This window comes from Typopeltis vanoorti, chromosome 14 (genome assembly GCF_054136105.1).
Source record: "Typopeltis vanoorti isolate ZY-2024b chromosome 14, IOZ_Tvanoo_1.0, whole genome shotgun sequence".
Lineage (NCBI taxonomy): Eukaryota > Metazoa > Arthropoda > Arachnida > Uropygi > Thelyphonidae > Typopeltis > Typopeltis vanoorti.
The window spans coordinates 119714564-119727821 of record NC_143562.1 but is presented as its reverse complement, the minus strand read 5'-3'; the positions used below and the strand labels follow the sequence as shown (position 1 = coordinate 119727821).

The following is a 13258-nucleotide window of genomic DNA, read 5'->3' as shown; positions in this document are numbered from 1 at the left end:
TTTCCTTTTCCTGGATATTGCACCCCCATACACAACTTGTTGATACCTATCAGATAGCCAGTCTCCAATCCAATGCACTAATCTAATATCCAACCCCATCTGCTCTAGTTTGACTGTCAACTTATCATGAGGCACTCTATCAAAAGCTTTTGCGAAATCCAAGTATATTACTGTGTATCCTTCTCCTCTGTCCAAGGAAGCAGTCACTTTATTGTAATAAGTAAGTAGATTACTAAAACACGACCTCCCTTTAGCAAATCCATGCTGTCCATCAAAGATTATACCATTGTTGTCAACCCAACTCTGGATTCTAGCTCTCACAAGCTTCTCCAACAACTTAACCACAACACCCGACACACAGATAGGCCTATAGTTTGATGCTTGAGTTCGATCACCTCCTTTATGAAGTGGCACAATCTTGCCCTCCTTCCACTCTTTAGGGACTTGACCAAGTGCAAGACTCGTATTAAAAAAATATGTCAAGGCAGGTGTCAACTCTCTGGCACATTCCTTCAGAATACGTGGTGATATATTATCAAGTCCCACAGCCTTATTTACATCTAGTTTACTCAACTCCCCAAACACCTCTTGCTCACTTACAGTCAGTCTCTCCTCCCCATCATCAACTGCTCTTAATCTCTCCATGAAGTCACATTCACAAGATTGAAAGATCTTTATGAACTGCTCATTAAGTATCTCCACCACACATTCTGCAACAGCTGTCTTTATACCATTTCCTCCAATCAATGTCATCCTTCCATAATCATTCTTTCTTTTGCTGGCTACATATCGAAAGAACTCCCTAGGATTCTTTTTAGCTTCATTAGCTAACTGCTGTTCATACCTCTCTTTAGCTACTCTCACCAACCAAGTCACTCTCCTTGCCTGGTCTTTGTAGAACTCATGAAATTGGTTACTTCCACTTCTCTTATGCTGCCTCCACAATGCCCTTTTTCTCTGTATTGCATGCTTAATCTCTTTATTCATCCATCTCACACCTAACTTATTTAACCTTCTCACCCGTGGTATACATTTAGACATTGCATCCACTAAATATTTTTTGAAAATATTTATTGGAAAATATTTTTTGAAAATATCTAAATATTTTAGATACAACACAACTTTGAAAAACGAATTTCAACAGAAATCTCTTCACAATTGGTGGATGGGACTGAAGTCCGAGTATAGCAATTTAGTAAACACAACAAATGATGCACTCCTACTGTTTGGTTCTACTTATTTATGTGAGGTATAATTTTCTGCAAAGACAGGTATTAAAACCAAATATCAAAATAAATTAAACTTGGAACCAGTCCTTCGTATCGCAGTATCAGAAGCCATCAAACCAGAATTTCAAAAAATTATGAAAGAAATGCAAGGCCATTGTTCACATTAAATATTGTAATAAATATGTTTGTAAGCTGTTAATAATAAAATAATGTGTAAAAAAATCTAGCGTTTTTAATTATTATATGATCATACAAGGCATATTTCCTCTTTATAATACTTATTACAATAGATTTTTGCTCAATAATTGGGGGTACACGCTATTTATTTTTTCTGTCTTGGGGGTACGCGATCAAAAAAGTTTGGAGACCACTGCTCTAGAGTACGATCTGCATTCGATAAGGCTTTCGACACTATTGTCAGAAGCTAATGAGATTGTTCAATTAATGAGTACTCACTTTGTTAAGACATATCAAACAGGTCCGTGTAACATGGTGCACAGTGCTACATTGGATGAAGAGTTAGAGGTTCATGAAAATGAGGTTGAAGAGCTGTTACATAACCTGGATAAGAATTTCTCTATAATTTTCTATCCCTTTGAAAGGAATGTTCAGCTGAATTAACTAGGCCTCCCCCATGTTTGTATAACTTGAGTCTCAGCTCAGGAATAATACAGGAATGTTAGGAATGTATGATAGTTCCATTATATAAGGATGGTGCAAAAACTGATGTGTCTAACTACTGACCTATCAGTATCTCTGGTGTTGGTAGTGAAGATTTTATAGATGTTTGTAAGAAATAGGTAGACAAACAAGCTATATTCTGAAAGGAGCAGGATGGGTTTACTAAAGGAAGTTCATGTTTTATCAATTTGCTCATATTTTATAACAGTGTTACAGCCGAGTTGGATAAAGGGAATGGATACACTATGATAGTGTTGAACTTTTTTTAAGGCATTTGATAGGATACCACACGAAAGGCTGTTGCATAAATTGGAGAATATGGGATTGGAATATAAACTGTTGACTTAGATCAGAAGATAGTTGACAGATATCAAAAAGTGGTATATAGTGGGTGTGAATCTGCCAGATTTAAGGTGACCAGTGATGTACCACAGGGTTCAGTCATTGGGCCATTATTGTTCTTGGGCACATCTAACATCAGATGTGCAATTGTTTACCGAGCACTTACAAAATGATTTGAAAAGACTGGAAATTTGGGCAAACGATAATGGCTATCAGTTTAATGTTGGTAAGTGTAGAGTCATGCACTTTGGTGTGATGAGATTTCCAGTGGCATATTATATTAGCGGGATTATACTATAAGGAACTCAGGAGGCAAGAGATATTAGCATATTTGTGGATAGGAATTTGAAGTTGAAAGCTAACATAGCAAAAGTTGCAAATACAACTCAGAGGATAATTATGATGTTGAAGCGAACCTTGCCATGTAAAGATAAGGAAGTAATTTTGCCTCTTTATAAGGCTTTGTTAAAACCACACCTGAATTATTGCACACAGATTTGGTCTCCCAGATTCAAAGGGGATAAAGAAGCCATGGAAAGGGTGCAAAGAAGAATTCAAAAATTATATCTAGATTATGAGGATGGGTGCTTATGGGTCAAAGCTGTATAACTGAGAGGAGACCTCCACATAGCCTTTAAAGGAATGCAGAGAACCGACCAGGGCTTCTGACCTAATGTCCAATCCTCACCTTCTTGTGGTGCACCCTGTTGGGTATCTACTTTGATATTGAACGAATGAGGATGGGCTGGCAATTTGGGATTTAGCTGACCAAATTGTATTCTTATTGGTTAAACCAAAATAAAAAATGATGGTACAGCATGACAAAATTTCATGCCGGCTGGGGCGTCGCCCGGTTAAACAAGGCCCCCGTTGTTTTCGCCAGGAAACCAGGGCGAACAGCGAAAAGTCAGCTACTGGAACAAATCTGAAAACAAACCCCAACTCAACATCACCAGAGTTAAAGATCGGTACTATCAACGTAAGAAGCCTGAATGGCAAAGAAATGGAGCTAGCTGAGGAATTAGATAAGTACCAGATCGACATAATAAGGGTGACTGAAACAAAAAAGACCAAAACTGGTGAGATCGTTCTGAGCAATAAATACAAAATGTTATATTCAGGCAATGACAATCGAGGAAAAGAAGGAGTAGCCATAGTATTCAACACAAAATACGAGGCTAATCTTCTTGAATGGCAGTCAGTCTCAAATAGAGTAATGTGGGAAAATATGAGAATGGGGAACTAGACAATGAGACTTATTTGTGCCTATGGTCCCACAGAAGGTTCTACTAAGGTAGAAGTGGAGGAATTTTTTGACGCTTTAGAAAAAGCAACTGACACAATGAAAAAGGAAAAGTTGGTCCTTTGTTGGGGATCTAAATAGCAGAGTAGGAAATGATTGTGAGACATACAAAAATATTTTGGGAAAATTTGGAGAAAAGAGCAAAGCTAATAATAATGGCAAATATCTGTTGGATCTCTGCTCAGGACATGGACTGGTTATTACTAACACCATGTTCCAACATAAAAATGTGCACAAATTCACATGGAGAGAAGAGGCTAGGAATAAGAAAAGTCTCATTGACTATGTTATTGTTGATAGTGATGTTTTCTCCATGGTGCAGGACACCAGAGTGTACAGAGGATTTGAAATTGGAAGTGATCACTATTTAGTCTTGAGCAGGATAAAATTGAATTTCATATTGAAAAGAATAACATGTAAGAAAGTTTTAAAGCGAATAAAAGTTGAGCAGCTCTCAGATGTGAACTGTAGACTAAAATATAGAAAGATTATTGAAAAGAAAATGAAAGAGTTTGAGAACAGGAATCAAACCTTGGATATTCAATGGCAAACTCTGAAGAAAACATTGATTGATTCTGCCAGAGAGGCATGTGGTGAGGTTGTGTGCAAGGATAAAAAAAAATCAGAACTCCCTGGTGGACACAGGAAGTTAAAGAGGCAGTGAAGGAAAAGAAGAAAGCATATCAAAAGTTCTTGGCAAATAAGTCAGCTTTTACTCTTACAGAATACAGAGACAAATGTAAGAAAGCTAAACAGTGTGTAAAACTAGCTAAACAAAAGTCATGGGAGGACTTTGGCAAGAATATAGAAAATAAATATCAAGAAGGTGGCAAAATATTCTGGAGGTTGTTGAAGAAGCTTAGGAATGGAGGAGTGCTGTAAAAGGAGTTAGAGATGATAAAGGTGACATGAAAACAGGAGAAAAAGGTATCCTTGAAGTATGGAGTAATTACTTTGAAAAACTGCTAAATGAAACAAGCAGTGATGACAGCACACTGATAAAAAAACACTGACTAGGCATGCAGTCAGGAATACATATCCATACTTGAAGTAGAAAAAGCCATCAAAGACTTGAAATGTGGAAAGGCAGCAGGAGTAGATGATATTCTACCAGAAATGCTGAAGTATGGTGGTATAAAAGTCTTACAGTGGCTGCACTGCATAGTTCAGAAAGCCTGGACAGAGGGACGAATTCCCGATGATTGGAGTAGAGCTCTCATAGTACCCATATATAAAAAGGGAAATAAAACTGAATGTGAGAATTACAGAGGTATTTCCCTACTGAGTGTTCCTAGCAAGATCTATGCAAGTATACTTGAGAAACGGTTGAGAAGAATTGTGGAAGAACAAGCTGGATTCAGGTCAAATAGAGGCTGTCAGGATCAGATCTTCACTTTACGACAAATAGTCGAGAAAGCATGGGAACATAACAAAGATCTGTATTTAAGTTTTGACGATTTGGAAAATGCATATGACAAGGTGCCAAGAGAGAAGCTATTCAATACGCTGCAGTTATATGATGTCAATGGGGCATTATATCAAGCAATACTTAGTCTTTATTTGAGTTGTAAGTCAGCAGTTAGAATTGAAGGAAGTACAGGAAGATGGTTTAATGTTAAATCTGGTGTGAGACAAGGATGTACATTATCCCCTCTGTTATTCATTATCTATATGGATCACATTATGAAGGAAAGTGGTATTAAACCTGATATCAAAATTGGAGATGTTAATGTCAGCTCTTTGCTTTATGCGGATGATGTTATACTTCTAAATAAATCTGCTACAAGTCTGCAAGATTCTCTGACTAAATTCAATTGCTGTTGTAATAGATATGGTATGAAGGTCAGCAATAAAAAGACAGAGACAATGAAAATAGGCAGAATCATTGAAAATGTCAACTGTGTTGCGAATGGAGAACCTGTGGAACAAGTAAAACATTTCAGCTACTTAGGCACGATTTTTACTGAAGATGGTAAATTAAATATAGAAATAGACAACAGAATCAGCAAAGCTGGTATGGTGGGAAGTCAATTGAATAAATTCATATGGAATAAGAGAGAAATTAGTCGGAACACTAAATTAGCTGTATACAAGACAGTGTTCAAACCAGTTTTAACTTATGGATCTGAGAGCTGGGTCAGAAGTAAAACACTTGACCAAAGACTAGAGACCACAGATATGAGAGTCCTGAGAAAGATTAGAGGCGTGAACAGATGGCATCAATGGCAATATCATATTAAAAATGAGGATATTAGGAAAGAACTTGACATTGTCAGCATCCAGGAATGCGTTAGCAGAGCTAATCTCAGGTGGTATGGTCACTTAAATAGAATCGGAGAGGAAAGATTAGCAAAACAAGTGTTCTCTGTCAGGTTGGCAGGAAAACGACCCAGAGGAAGACCAAGATATAGCTGGATTGATACGGTACAAAGTGCCTTAGACGATAGAAATATAAGATCTGATAATGTTGGAGTCTTGACAAGTAACAGACTGATTTGGAGGAAAATTGTAGACCGGAAGTTAGTAATGATGTAATTTTTTTCATGTAGTACTATCATTATCCTGTACACCCCTTGAGGGTACATGGCAGGAATTTGATGATGATGATGATGAGGATGGATTGCAAGTATGTGGATTACAGGCTGGTTAACAGGAGAAAGAGGGGTGATGTGGTAGAGGTCTATAAACTTTTGAATGGGTGTTATAGGATATCGTCTGATGAAATTTTTTCTTTATATGGAAAGTGGGGAGAGCACGAGGGCATCCATGGAAGTTGAGTTTGTTCACAGTCAAAAAAAAGGGTAAGAGCTAGGTTTTTCTTTCACAGAGCAGTGAGTGAGTGGAATAGTTTGCCTTTAGGAGTAATGAGTGCAATTAGTGTGAATGAATTTAAGGGAAGGTATGACAGCTGGTTTGGGTGATTTATAGCCTTCCTCAATGAGTCCTTGACTCCCTGGAGGTCTCAGATAATAATAATGAAGCAAATAACTGATACATTGCAGAAAAGGAAATACTGGGTGTCAAAATTATAAGGAAAAAAATGATAGAAACTTGAGGAAGTTGTTGCAGCAGGTAAAGAAGAATAGATTTCTTGGTAAAGATGTAGGCGTGTTGCCCAGATATGATAATAGTCAGTTGAGAAGGAGAGCAGAGATAATGAATAGTAAGATGGCCGAGTTATGTGAGGCAAATGGGGTTCAGTATGTAAATCTATGGGAAGGGTATGAATTTGAATTTGATCATGGAGTGAATTTGAAGGGAGGTTGGAATGGTATAAAGCTGATGGGTTTGAATGGGTTTGGTGTTGGGTATTTAAAAAGGCTATTGTTTTCTGAGAAGGCACAGTATCAAGAAGTTAATGTAGCAAATATTCCAAGTCTACTTGTGAAGCAGGATAGCACAAATCAACAGATTGTACAGCAGGAGGAAGATGGATATGAGGTTGAAGATGCAGTTGCAGCAGGACAAGAAGATGTAATGCATAAAGGTGAGGATGAGAAAGGTAGGAATGGAAATTACAGTCAGGATCAGGGAAATCGGAGTGGTCAGACCATAGAGAGAGAGGTGTAGTATAACAGCTAGAATAGAGAATGTTGGTGCTGGTAGATTGGCCTCAAACACACAGGGGGGTTGTTATGTTTATACACAAATATAAGGAGTATTCAAAACAAGAAAGCCAAGTTTGTTGATTGAGATGATATGCCCCAAGATAATTGGAATAAGTGAAACTTGGTTGTCTGAGGAGGATGTGATGTCGGAAATAGAATTAGAAGGATATATAGTTTTCTGGAAGGATAGAAATGTGAAAAGAGGAGGGGGGGTGCTGTTGATGATTGCAGAGGAATTGTGTCTGCAAAGTGTGGAAGTTGATAGTGCATGCACAAAGTTTGAATCTGTGTGGTGTGAAGTTCAAGTAAACATGTTAGTATATTTGATAGGATGCTGTTATAGGCCAGGAAATGCAGAGAATACTGATTATGAAATGTTTAGGCAAATTAGATGGGCATTTAAAAAGGTGATCCTGATGGGAGACTTTAATTATAAGAATATAGAGTGGAGGGAGGAGATGGTGTATGGGAACACGGAGAGAGAGAGAGAGTTTGTGGAGTTTCTGAGAGATAAGTATCTTAAGCAGAATGTGACTGCTTAAGCTACTAGAGGCTTTAATGTTTTGCATTTTGATAATAATTTCAAAAGATGTAGTTGTTAATGAAGTGCCACTGGTTGGTGAGAGTGATCATGAGTACTTGTTTCAGAAGTGATGAAACAAGTAAAGGTTACTGCCAAAAATGGATACATGTGGAAGTATAATGCAGGTGATTATAGGAAGCTATGTTGGGTAAACGAACTGAGTGGAAAAGATGTTAACAATGCATGGAAACTCACAAGTACACAAGAACACAACAGTGTTTGCAATCATACACTGTTTTTGTCAGATACTGTATCTGACAAAAACAGTGTATGATTGCATACCAAGGGTTAAGCAAGTAAATAGAGCAGGAGTGAAATGGATGAACAGTGAAATCAAGCAAGCTCTGCTGGAAAAGAAAATGTTATGGAGAAGGTAAAAGACAGTTGGTGATGATCAAATCCATGAAGAGTATAAAGTGCAGGCTAGAAGGTGATGAGCATGGTAAAGAAAAAAAAAGGTACAGAATGAGAGGAGATTGGCTGGTCAGACCAAGGTTAACTCGAGGGAATTTTTCTACTACATGGCAAGCATGAAGAAGAATAATTATGGCAGATTAACACTGGTGGATAGTCATGGCAGCAGACTAAGAGCTGCAAAGGATATAGTGGAATTATTGAACGAGCACTTCATCAGCATATATCATGCTGGTGTAAGTAATCCAGTGCAATATATAGAAGAGAGACAAGTATTAGGAGAATTGGAAGTGAAAGAAACAGAAGTGTATCAGATGTTAGTTGGTTTAGATGTGAATAAGGCTGTGGGAATGGATGACATCACCATGTATTCTTAAGGAATGTGCACCACAGTTGGCTATGCCCTTGACCTGGTTATTTAATGAAAGTCTTGCAGTGGGTTGGATTCCTAAGGAGTGGAAAGAAGGCAAAATAGGACCACTCCACAAGCATGGTTCTAAGACAGAAGTTTCCAACTCCATTCTGTATAACTGTGGTTGTGGTTAAGGTGTTGGGGAGATTGGTAAGGAATAGAATACAAGATTGGGTTGATGGTCGGCATTGATTTGTAAAGGGTAGGTTCTGTTTTAGTAATTTACTTGTATTTTATGATAAGGTGACAAGTGTGTTAAATAGAGGGAATACATATAGAAAAGTTTAGCAATGCAGTCAAGTTTCTTCAAATCTTAACAGAATACCTTTTGGATGAGCTGGAATATTTCATTCCACAAACTGGTGGAGTGTATTGATGTGTAAAAAGGCTTAGATGTTGGAAATTCAAGTTGATTAGTCATAATTGCACTTCACTGTATAAACAAAATATAAAATAAAGAATTAACCAACAATCTAATACTGTATAAACATTACCAACAGAGGAAAAAAATAATTGATTGAACTTAGGAGGGATAAGAGGACGCATGCAGTCTTACTTATTTTATACAGTTGTAGCCATTAGCTAAAAAGGTTTTGTGAAGGTCCTTGAGCCCAGTTTCAAGGACACTGTCATTTGAACAAATGGCCCTGGCTCGGTGAGTTAATGTTTTGAGAATGCCAAAATGTTGGGATGGGTGATTGCTTATGTAAATACCTTTTTTGTATGTGTGACTGTTCTGTAAATGGAAAAGGATAATGAAACATAAGTCAGTCATGTCACTAGTGGATCTAGAAAAGGAAGACAATTGTTACTTTCTTTTTTATTGTGAAATTTATTTTAAGATGCTGAACATTTATCCAACATGTCTGGGCCATAGGCCAAATAGCAAACACATCATCAACCTAACTCTGCCAGACAATTGGTTTAAGTGTAACTGTATTGAGTGCTAGGTTTTCAAAATGTTTCAAGCAGAAGTTGACTAGTGAGGGCGGGGGACCCATCGCAATCCCATTCAGCTGTTTGTAAACTTTTTTATTATTTCATCATGTGAAAAACCAACCAGCGGCAGCCGGTGAAAATTTTAAGTGGGGGTGCTGCATATACAAAATAAAAAACTAAAAAATTATTGTTTCCTAATCAGTAACCAATTTATTAATAAATAAATTTACATATTAAAAAATTGCTTTATTAAAATTATTTCACCCTCACCACAAACAAACACCAATAATAAAAGTTTCGTATCTCACAAAAATAATGCAGAAGCATATGATACACTGCCCAACCAAGCAGTGTCGGAATGCCCTTGTAACGTGCAATCACAAGCACAAACAACTATCGGCGAGCCTGGCTGCATTTCGCTAAATGCAATAATCACACCGCATTAGATCGCAGTGTATTTGTTTCGTGTAACGATAATTGAAAAAAATATAATTCTTTTCATATTTTCAACAGTGACATTCGTCATAATTTAGCCTTGTATCTATCATAAATAAATAATTATATGTTATTTTAACAGAATAAAATAAGATTTGCAAAAAATAGTTCACCCTCACCACGCACCAATAATAAAAGTTTTGTATCTCACAGAAATAATGCACGGAAGCATACGATACGCTGCCTAACCAAGCAGTGTCGGAATGACTTGTAACGTGCAATCACAAGCGCAAACGAATTTCGGCGAGACTGGCTGCAATTGGTCGAATTTGATAATTCCAACACTGCATTAGATTGCAGTGTATTTGTTTCGTAATCTAAAGCGTTAATCGAACAATTCCAATTATTAACTATTCAATAAATGTCGAAACATAAGCTGTAACCTTTAACATGTTGTATTGCATTTATATAATGTTGTAAGCATTGTTATTATTTGTAAACACAAACAAAATTAAAATTTTTCATTTTTTTCCTTGGGGGTGCTGCAGTGTCGTAGTACTTATGTATAGGCCGCCACTGAAAGCAACCAGGATATATGGTGTTCCCAAAATTCACAAACTTACTAATCCTCATCCTCCAATAGTTGCCACTTACTTAACAATCACATATCCAGGTCACTTTCCCTCCCCTATAAGCCACTCTGCTTCTTTTATTAAAAATTATTTGCACTTTAAAACATTAATAAAAAAAAATTTAACCCTGACATGTCAGAATCCTGACAGATTCTGACATCATGGTTGGCCTCGACATTACTTCACTGTTCACCAGTGCACCTTTGGCAGAGACCCATGACCTTATTAACACGTTCGCTGCCACGTTACTTCAGCATAGTCTGTTCTCGTACGTCAAGCAATTTCACTTCTTCAAGGTCAGTACGGTAATCTCGTTGCCGGCGGTAAGCGTCATACGAGTATACTTGTAGTTGGCTTGTGAAGAGCATATACTATCTATGAGAATACACAGTTTTGATGCTAGCTCCACAAGCCAAGCATTTTCACTTCTTCAAGGTCAGTACAGTAATCTCATTGCTGGCGGTAAGCATCATACGAGTATACTCGTAGCTGGTTTACCGACTACGAGTATACTCGTAGTTGGCAGCGAATGTGTTAAGCCACATTTCCCCTCTGACATGACTGAATTATTCACCATCATTTATTCTGGTTATTTCTTGTAGAAAAGAAAAAAATATAAAAAATTCCAATCCAGCTTTTTTGTATATATAAAAATATACAAAAAAGCTGGATTGGAATGACCTGGATTCCTCTCCCCCCCCCTTTCTTTCCAATGGTTTTCATGGTGATGAGAATATATTATAAAGGATCCAGAGAAGATTCACTAAAGTGGTAACTGGTATTTGGAATATGGGGTATGAAGATAGATTGGGGGAATGTAATTTGAATAGGAGAGATGTTGAGACATATGTCAGTGGTTACTACCAGGTTAATATGGAAGAAATTTTTCATAAAATAGGAGAGGTGGGTAGGGTAAGAGACAATCCCTGGAAATTACAGGGACAGTGTGAGCAAAGGAGTGAGAAGCAGAATGCATTGCCTAAAAGTGTTAAATTAAATGAGTTTAATGCACAGTTTGAAATTTGAGTGTGATAGCGTGTACCTCCCACGATGAGTATTTTGACTCCATGGAGTTCTGGTGTTAATAATAAGAATCCTATCTGCTTAATTAATCAGACTTGACTTATCCAAATCGAGCACATTAATAATAATAATAATGTGCTCAACTTTGGTTAAGGTAGCAATTCATTTTATGCTGTGATTATTATTGGAATTAGTTTCTTTATAACTAATTCCAATAATAATAATAATAATAACTAAGTCCAAAAATAACAGTAAAAATAGTTTCTTTATAACTGGAATTCATTTTTAGTTTAGGAGGAGGAACATTTCTGGGACTCTGTTGTCTTCTAACTGGATGTGAAACATTTGAAGAAGCTATTGCATTAGCTGAGAAAGGTGATAGCACAAAAGTTGATAAGTTAGTCAAAGATATTTATGGTGGTGATTATCTGAAATTTAATCTCAGAGGAAACACTGTAGCAAGTAGGTAAGTCTTGTGCATGCATCTTTTAATACAGTTATCATTTTGACTTTCAAGGAATAAGATAGGCAGTTATTTAAAATTTTTTACATACTTCTGCATTACATTACTAAATACAAAATATTTCTTTAATAAATGAAATTCATTGAAGTGATGTTTGTTTACATGTGTTAGTCAGTAAAACACGATAAAAAAAGTGGGCACCTCATTATTGTTGCATGGCTTGTAAAATTTTTATGACATGGTTTCAGCAAAAGCCAGTCTGCAACTTTTGGTGTGTCAATGATATTTGGCACACTAAAAGAGAACTAAATAGAGAAGGAATTAAAGAGAACTAAAAGATCATAAAAAATATTTCTTTTTACCCACTGTATCTGGATGTTATATGAAAAAAAAATGTATGATATTATACCTAGACTTTCATACACTGGTGTTATAATAGATTCTCTATTTTAATCTTCCAGCACTTGCTCTTTACTGCAAGACTGGTATTAATAGATGAACCATCTGTTTCCAGTGTGGTTAAGAGGGACTCAAGAGAGGCCACATGCTACATGCACCAGCTATCATACTTGTTCTTGAATTCATTCATGTTGCTTGTACACACAACATCCAATGGCAATCCATTCCAATATCTAATCACACCAAATTGCATGACTTGACATTTACTGACATCCATTTTCCCATGCCTGCAAATCTAGTCTGTTCAAATCATTATGCAAGTGCTGCTATCAGCCACATTACTAATTACTCCTTATCTCTGCATCATCAACAAATAGCTGTATGTCACCTGTCAAATCCTTTCCAATGTCATTAATGTACAGATTGAATAACAGTGGACCAAGGATAATCCTTGTGGTATACCAATGGTTACCTTAAATCTTGGAGACTCGCATCTCCCATATACTACTTTTTGATATCTGTCAGTCAGCCATCCTCTTATCCATGTCAATAGTTTATAATTCAATTCCATATTCTCTGTGTATAGCTCTAGTTTATGCAACAGTCTTCCATGCTGTATTCTGTTGAAAGCATTAGCAAAATCCAAAAGTATCATAATGTATCCATTCCACTTGTTTAACTCAGTGGTAAGATTATTATAGAATGTGAGCAAGTTGCTAAAACATGACCTTCCCTTAGTAAACAAATGCTATTCATTGCAAAGTAGAGATTCTCTGTCAACCCATTTCTTAATGC

General features: G+C 36.8%; 1 protein-coding gene across 1 annotated transcript in view; it reads left to right on the top strand.

Moving 5' to 3' along the window:
- Window positions 1-13258, top strand: part of LOC150099861 (pantothenate kinase 3-like) — a 192492-nt gene that overhangs the window by 136038 nt on the left and 43196 nt on the right. The window contains exon 6 of the mRNA XM_090403411.1: window positions 11891-12067. Within this exon, the coding sequence (XP_090259537.1) occupies window positions 11891-12067 (177 nt within the window). The remainder of the gene's footprint in view (window positions 1-11890; window positions 12068-13258) is intronic.